The following is an 8979-nucleotide window of genomic DNA, read 5'->3' on the forward strand; positions in this document are numbered from 1 at the left end:
CGCCTCGCTCGACTGACCGCAAGACTGAGGAAATGTTGACGAACTTACTTCAAAGCAACAATGTAAATACTAATAGAATCTCATTTATTTTATTGACTGATATTGGATGAAGGGCTATTAGACCACAAGGTATGTTAAGTCACAAACCCCGGTACTCTCTTTTTTTATAAGAACGTCTAATTTTCAGTTGAAGCTGGGCCATTTGTTTTGGTGGGGACATTTTATCCCTATTCAGACTGGGCTTTTTTGAGCTGTCTCTGATTGGGGAGGGGGAGCCCCCCCCCCCCCCCCCCGTATTTCATGAACCGCATAGGCTATGACCATCAAACTTACAGACAATGATCACCAGCATGCAAAGAGTCGTCACTCTCTATTTTGGGTGTGGTCGAATCAATAACGCATAAGATGGACAGCCTGGGCAGAAACCATATTCACAGAAAGAAATATAATTTGAGCATAATTAAAAAATAGCACTTGTAAAAGTATAGTATGCTTTTTTTTCGAGCACAATCTACCTAACCACAACACAAAGTAAATGTTTGGGAAGCACAGCAGACTCGCGATAAAAGGCACAAGCTTGAAATGTCGATTCGGGCTGGCAGTTGGTTCGCCGGCAGCAACCTGAAAACGGAAAAATTAAAATACACGTCTAAATCAGCACATGTAAGAGGCCATTGGTCAAAGTTTATTAAAGACAATGTTTGGATCTCGAAACAAAGCAAACTGCCCCTGTTTTATATTTTTTTTCCAATAATTCTGTATTCCAAAAACCACAGGGTACCCGCTTCAAAAACAAATAATTTTGAAAATACAAGTCTGAATCAGAAAATTCCACAACACAGGGCCCAAGCGAATTGCAGATCTAGATATCCCAGTCAACCTTGCGCGCAGGGTCTAGTTGCATCTGAAAACAGTGTGCGCTTTCAAGGAATTTGGCGCGCACCGAAGCTTAAAAAGCCCTAGCGCATTTTTGATCAAAATAGTTCGTTAGGCTGAGCTTTCAATCAACGTGTTATTTGAAAATACTTTTAAAATTTGCCAGGGCAACATTTTAATCAGTGAAACAAACCGGCAATTCTGCTTTTTTGTTAAATGATAAAAGGCGGTTGTCCAAAAATGGGTCTTTCCCGTGTTGATTTCTACAACGCTTGTCAATATTGATTTCAAAAGTAAATAACACAGTTCTTTTGCTTTGTTTTCAATTTTTATACTAATTTCCCCCAATTTCAATGGCTATTGTTTTACTGTTATTATAGTGTTTTAGGATTTCGCTCGGTCAACTCCCTGAGCGGTGTTGATTGACAGCTTACTGGGCACGAAATAGCCAATCAGCAACCGTCAATCTTTATTGAGCGGCTAGCTCACTAGAGCATGGTAGTTATGTTTACATCGCATCTCATTATTCCCTCGCGGCGAGAATGTCCGATGAAAGACTGTCTGCTCGCAGTAAAAAGGTGAACAAAAAAAAGGTAAAAAGGTCAACATTGAAGAATGGAACTCTTGAGTGAAGAAAAAACTTTACTCGACATCAACAGTGAACTTCCCCAAGAGAAGGAGACACTTACGAGTAAAGAGGATCTTCGCAACCGGAGTAGCACATGGAGAGTTACTATGAACACAATTAACTACATGGAGGGAACCGGTTTCCTCGCCTTACCGTACGCCGTGGCGCGAGGAGGGCTCGCTGGAGCCCTCAGCTTTGCTTTTGTCGGCATCCTGATGGCTTACACCTCGTATCTTCTCATTGAATGCGTTTACGAAGGGAAATCCACGAAAAGAAAGAGAGTTCATACGAGCTACCGAGACATTGCACAAGCTGCCTGGCTGCCGGCTGGAGGGACAGTGAGCATACTCTTGATCATTAACTGGTTGAATTTGATGACAGGGTACCTTGTGGTCGCAAGCTCGTTGCTAGTAGATGTGGAAATCCCGGGTTTGATTTTAACCCAATCGTCCTGGGCTGCCCTTGCTGGCGTGTGCGTGTTTCCCGCCCTGTTCTGCAAATCTCTCAAATCAATGGCCTGGGTGAGCTGCATAAGCAATATAACCCTGATAATTTCTTTCATTACTGTTTTAATAAGCGAAGTAAGTAACTACGCTACATGGGATTTCAGAACATTGTTTTTCTGGGACACACGCGGAGTCTTGTTCTCCATCAACATCATTGTCTTTTCCTACAGCATCCAGGCGGTCGTGATCGACATTGAAGAAAGCATGACTCACAGGTCCCGATTTAATTGGGTATTGACTATCACATTCTCCGCTGCTTGTGCGGTAAAACGTTGTTTGCAGTGTTCGGATTTCTCTCGTTCAAGCAGAACACAAATCAAGTTGTGATCCTCAATATCCCTCACGGTATAGCGCGCATCATCGTTATAACCGCGTTCGTGATTAGCGTTCTCTCGACTTATCCACTACCGGCACATATGCTTATCAACACCTTGCAGAATGGAAAACTTGGGGAGTTGGCTAATGCTTCCGACATCACCTCTAGACTTTTCCCATTTTTCGCACATTCTGTGCTAGTGGTTTCTACTGTGATCGCGGCTATTTGTATTCCACACTACGCGCTTTTGACATCTCTGAGCGGTAGTATCGTCAGCTACGCAATTTGTCTGTTCTTCCCGCCAGTGTTACATCTCGGATTAAAACTCGACCAGGGAATGCCGAGGTGGCAGATGTTTGCGGATATATTTTGTATTATGTTTGCCATTTTAGGGTCTAGTCTGGGCTGCTTCGCAGCTATAGAAATAATTATCCTTACTATGTTTTAAAAATCAATCCTAATCTGGGACATAAAGGTGATAGGTTGGTCAAAGAACACGTTCTTTTGGTATACCTTAAAACACGGTAAGAATCGAAAAGCCCAAACTGTCGTGATCTCGTACCAGAACAATGAATACAATACACCAAAATCCGGAATTCGACTCTGCCAATTTTTCGTCTTTAATAAGACTCCTTCAGGGCTTAAGAAGTCTTATTAAAGACGAAAATTTGGCAGAGTCGAATTCCAGTTTTTGGTGTATCAAAACACGGTCGATATTTCTAGCTTGCACATTATTTATTAAGGGAGCATTAATGTAATAAAATTTCCTTTCAATTGTTGTATGTCTCTCTCTTAAGTATAAGAAAAAGCTTACATTAAGTTATGTAAGAGTTTTACAAAATTTAGCACAGTTTTAACAGGTAAACAGTGCTAAAATCGTCCGACGCCTCTCTCGACTGACCACAAGAAAGCGCTTTAGAAGTGGGACTCCAAAGAGGCCTGGCGTTTTTATGTATATAGAGATTTGGTTTGCTCATAAATCATTACCTTTTAAAAGTATTCATACAGACACCGGCCAAAAATGCCCAGAAAGCAAGACTGATTCATTCCGTCGTAAATTATTGTTTTTTGAGTTCTTCTCGACTTGAGTATTGACTTGGCTGTTTCTTGATAATTAACATCATCATCATCATTCTATGTAATTGTTGTTGTTTTGTTTTTATCCTGGTTACGCCACCACACACCCCTCCATGGCAAAATCTAGCTCTGGTTGGTGGGTTTCCTCTCCAGGGCTGGGATCCAGTGTACGTATTTTACTTTTCTCTCAACTTAATAAGGCATTCCACGTGACATTTTCCACTGCAGCAATCTAGATCTTTCGTACAAGCCAGCTCTAAGCATATAATGCAAACATCCATTTTGTTTGTCTGTTTTAAAGATATGTAGGCGGACGATGTCACGCAAATAATTTTCTCGAGTTACCCCCTACTGATGTCTCGAAAAAACCTATTCACACATGTCCCGCTATTAAAAAATATTATATATAGGGTATAGCAGTTCTCTTTTACTTATCTGATTTCTCGGAATTATTTATAACGAATGCAGTCATAATGCGAGACATTACCGCACCTTGCGTGTGACATGCATTAATACACCCATACATATCACGGACGACTTACTCTTTAGAAAACGAAACAATGAAAAAAGACTACAACATAGTCAAAATCTCCTCGCGCCAATTCTTATTCTATGTAATATCTCAAATTTTTATTTCCACCGGTCGGACTGTCCTTTTTCTGCAAAAAACAAGAACCCGAACGTAACCTTGCCTTGGATTAATGATTCTACGCGATCATTAACTATACCAGCCCTGCTTCACCCTTCATACCCCTTCAAAAAACGACCACCATTTCTTCTTAAATGCTTCGTTGGTTGTCATATCAGATCAATCTATCAGAACTTTTCCTTTCCCCCTTATGATTCTCGAGGTAGAATTCTTTCTCCTGTCGTTGTTTTTCTTCTGGTTAAGCTTTATCTCAACCCTTCGGTGAACTCGATAAGATACGGTACGATAGCTAGGTCCCACTAACAAAAGGCTTATTCATTGATGATGACATTCCTTCCTCGCTCGAGCGTGAGGTTTGACAGTTGGACGTTTAATATATACTAGGAAAACAAATAGTCTCCTGCGTAACCGTCCTTAGTGTCAATCCCTTCCAACAAAAGGATTTGAGTCTGACGCTGGGGACGGTTGCACAGGAGACTAGGGAAGAAAACAGTTGGGATAATAAAGACTGTCTGTCTGCTCATAGGACGCAGTAAGTAATAAAGGTCAACATTGAAGAATGGAACTCTTGAGTGAAGAAAAAACTTTACTCGACATCAACAGTGAACTTCCCCAAGAGAAGAAGACAGTTACGAGTAAAGAGGATCTTCGCAACCGGAGTAGCACATGGAGAGTAACTATGAACACAATTAACTACATGGAGGGCACCGGCTTCCTCGCCTTACCGTACGCCGTGGCGCGAGGAGGGATCGCTGGAGCCCTCAGCTTTGCTTTTGTCGGCATCCTGATGGCTTACATCTCGTATCTTCTCATTGAATGCGTTTACGAAGGGAAATCCACGAAAAGAAAGAGAGTTCATACGAGCTACCGAGACATCGCACAAGCTGCCTGGCTGCCGGCTGGAGGGACAGTGAGCATACTCTTGATCATTAACTGGTTGAATTTGATGACAGGGTACCTTGTGGTCGCAAGCTCGTTGCTAGTAGATGTGGAAATCCCGGGTTTGATTTTAACCCAATCGTCCTGGGCTGCCCTTGCTGGCGTGTGCGTGTTTCCCGCCCTGTTCTGCAAATCTCTCAAATCAATGGCCTGGGTGAGCTGCATAAGCAATATAACCCTGATAATTTCTTTCATTATTGTTTTAATAAGCGAAGTAAGTAACTACGCTGCATGGGATTTCAGAACATTGTTTTTCTGGGACACACGCGGAGTCTTGTTCTCCATCAACATCATTGTCTTTTCCTACAGCATCCAGGCGGTCGTGATCGACATTGAAGAAAGCATGACTCACAGGTCCCGATTTAATTGGGTATTGACGATGACATACTCCGCTGCTTGTGCGGTAAAAACGTTGTTTGCAGTGTTCGGATTTCTCTCGTTCAAGCAGAACACAAATCAAGTTGTGATCCTCAATATCCCTCACGGTATACCGCGCATCATCGTTATAACCGCGTTCGTGATTAGCGTTCTCTCGACTTATCCACTACCGGCACATATGCTTATCAACACCTTGCAGAATGGAAAACTTGGGGAGTTGGCTAATGCTTCCGACATCACCTCTAGACTTTTCCCATTTTTCGCCCGTTCTGTGCTAGTGGTTTCTACTGTGATCGCGGCTATTTGTATTCCACACTACGCGCTTTTGACATCTCTGAGCGGTAGTATCGTCAGCTACGCAGTTTGTCTGTTCTTCCCGCCAGTGTTACATCTCGGATTAAAACTCGACCAGGGAATGCCGAGGTGGCAGATGTTTGCGGATATATTTTGCATTATGTTTGCCATTTTAGGGTCTAGTCTGGGGTGCTTCGCAGCTATAGAAACAATTATCCTTACTATGTTTTAAAAATCAATCCTAATCTGGGACATAAAGGTGATAGGTTGGTCAAAGAACACGTTCTTTTGGTATACCTTAAAATACGGTAAGAATCGAAAAGCCCAAACCGTCGTGATCTCGTACCAGAACAATGAATACAATACACCAAAATCCGGAATTCGACTCTGCCAATTTTTCGTCTTTAATAAGACTCCTTCAGGGCTTAAGAAGTCTTATTAAAGACGAAAATTTGGCAGAGTCGAATTCCAGTTTTTTGTGTATCAAAACACGGTCGATATTTCTAGCTTGCACATTATTTATTAAGGGAGCATTAATGTAATAAAATTTCCTTTCAATTGTTATATGTCTCTCTCTTAAGTATAAGAGAAAGCTTACATTAAGTTATGTAAGAGTTTTACAAAATTTAGCACAGTTTTAACAGGTAAACAGTGCTAAAATCGTCCGACGCCTCTCTCGACTGACCACAAGAAAGCGCTTTAGAAGTGGGACTCCAAAGAGGCCTGGCGTTTTTATGTATATAGAGATTTGGTTTGCTCATAAATCATTACCTTTTAAAAGTATTCATACAGACACCGGCCAATAATGCCCAGAAAGCAAGACTGATTCATTCCGTCGTAATGTTTATAAGTACACCATTGATACTCTTGAAGACAGGCGAAATAAAGACCTCACCGAGAATTCTTTTTTGGTGTATTTTGTTGAGATGTAGAGTTTAGGTTAGTTTTTAAAGGTTATTTTAAAAGAGTTCAAGAAAACGGTCGCACTTTTTACTTTTAACATCCAAAATATTCACGCAATAAAGACATATTGATTTAGAGAGTTTGAATCTAATAATAGATCTGTGGCTTGGTCATCAGCGCGTGCAACCACCCGGGACAGTTTTTAGGAGGGAAAATTTTTGGCGGGAAAAAAATTCTACCGAGCCTTCTTAATTTTATGTTTATCGGAGAATAATTTTTCGTAAAATGGTGTTTAGTTCTTTTCTTAGTGATTCGTCGTTCGTTGCTGATTTTTTACTTGTATTTTTTAGTCTTATTGTAACGTCATATTGGAATCCGTTCTCCTGAAGCAAAACGATAAAAACAAAATCTTGAAATGTTGTGTTATCTTTTGACCAGAGTAAAGATTTATCACTAAGTCTTAATCTTCCGATTACATGTCTTTTCCGTGGCAGCACAGGATCGAGGCTGTTGTTGATGGGGAGATACCCGTAACATTACTTATTCACAAAGAACCTCTTCCATACAAATGGCGAAGCGCACGACATTAAAGAGAGTGGTTCTGCTCTATACAGAGGACCAGGCAGACAGGGCGGAAAAGCTACGTACAGTACTAGAAAGCGAGTCGGATGGAGATATTGAGATTCGTGATTTGATGGATGTGGAAATAGGAAAGCTCTCGCTGGAGGACGAGCTACGTGGATGTGATAGCATCGTTCTCATCTGCTCTCCGCTTGCAACTGAGCTCATAGACAATGAAAACAGCTCCGTTTTCATCGCAGTAAATGGACGTAAAGTCACTTTCGACGGGAGAGTTATCAACAAAGTTTTTAGGGATGGCAATGGCAATATGAGAGAAAGGCTTATCCCAGTTTCGTTTGTTGATTTACCAAAGGTTTGGCATGCGAGTGGTCGCAAAGGAAGAAAAGGGCCCATTTGTTTTGGCGCCGAACTTGGTAAATTAACGGAAAGGATGTTGGAAGGAGACGTTTTACAATCGTTAATGGCCGTTATAAGAGGAAAGAAAACGAAATAATGTTTAATAACACACGAGCGTGGACTTGGATACATGGTATTCCAGACGGTGTTTAGGAGTTATTATTATATCACCTCTATTGAAAATACTTAGATCAAATTATCTTCTCGATATTGGATTATCCTTTCATAAAAAAAGTCAAAGCCTACATTTCTGAAAAACAAAGGGGCCATAGGAAGGAAAAGTAAAATATTCAAGCAGAAATTTATATGTATATTATTTCTATTCATTCTCGGTGATATTTTTAATTATATGGACACAAGTTCGAATTCACCTGTTCAAACTGGAATTGAAGCTCTCTTGGCTTTTCGTAAAGAGTTGATCAATAAACGTTGATCATAAACGTTTTTCGGGAGATTTCAGACCGAGTTATTTTGAATATTAGCGATAGACGAGATAAGAATATGTCTGCATTTAAAAAGCGGCGATAAAGGACGCAGAAAAGTATGCATTTCGAGACCGCATGCGGTTTGATGGTATAAAACAGGTGTAAAACGGATACATTCCCTGTGGATATAATACGCAAGGATTTACACTTTTTATATTGGTATTATATCGCTTTTTGTAGAAAATGGACAAAAAATAAAGCTAGGATGTATATATAGAATATTTCTTTTCTTTTCTTGGAACAGACGCTTTATTCATCTCTTATGCCTCCTCTTGAAAGACGCATTCGTTACTAATATAGATGATTATATTGTCGAATAAAGTGAAGAGCGTAAAAACAATGAGAATTACCAAGGGAGCACAATCTCTTGGAATTATGTAATAAGGCATTATCACAGTCTTTTCCATTAGGATGGTCACAGAGCTAAAAAAATTATAAAACATTTCGAATAATTTATTTCAAACAAATTAAATAGATAGGATTTGGGCTTGTTCCATTATGAATACTTTTATGAAATAATGCGAGGATTTTAGTTTAAAGTTGGTTTAATTAACATGGTTCAATCTCAATCTCCCAAGAGTGGACAGAACCAAGAACAAAACTGAATAGACTGTGCTGTACATGTTACTTAGAGATCATTTAGCTAGTAAGGATTCAACACAATGAAAAACATGGCAAGTTATCAGGCAAAGAAAAACCTTGTTTTACTAAACATGCTATTGGTGTGAATGCAGCAAAAGATGAGATTTGTGGCACACTGATTCAATAATAATAAAATAATCGGGGTATACGCACGCGCCTCCCTCTGGCCGCCATTGGGTCATTTCTTATTGATAGAACGTAAAAAATGATTTTCCATATGATACCTATTACTGTACCTCTCCCCCCCCCCCCCAGCAATCCCAGGGAACGCGCCTGATTGAGAGTCAGTAAGCTTTTATGAAATTGAC

The 8979-nt window shown here is 40.4% G+C and overlaps 1 protein-coding gene across 1 annotated transcript; it reads left to right on the top strand.

Moving 5' to 3' along the window:
- The first annotated feature begins 1403 nt into the window (after nt 1-1403).
- On the top strand, nt 1404-8819 carry LOC5503910 (vesicular inhibitory amino acid transporter). Its single transcript, XM_032372185.2, has 2 exons — nt 1404-1477; nt 4598-8819. Exon 2 carries the CDS (start codon nt 4612-4614, stop codon nt 5893-5895), a length of 1284 nt encoding a protein of 427 aa, XP_032228076.2. The 5' UTR covers nt 1404-1477; nt 4598-4611; the 3' UTR covers nt 5896-8819.
- The last annotated feature ends 160 nt before the right edge of the window (nt 8820-8979 follow it).

The sequence above is a fragment of the Nematostella vectensis genome, chromosome 1 (genome assembly GCF_932526225.1).
Source record: "Nematostella vectensis chromosome 1, jaNemVect1.1, whole genome shotgun sequence".
NCBI classification, from domain to species: domain Eukaryota; kingdom Metazoa; phylum Cnidaria; class Anthozoa; order Actiniaria; family Edwardsiidae; genus Nematostella; species Nematostella vectensis.

Coding starts and splice junctions, on each gene's coding strand:
- LOC5503910 (XM_032372185.2), top strand. CDS start 4,612: ATGGAACTCTTGAGTGAAGAAAAAACTTTACTCGACATCAACAGTGAA.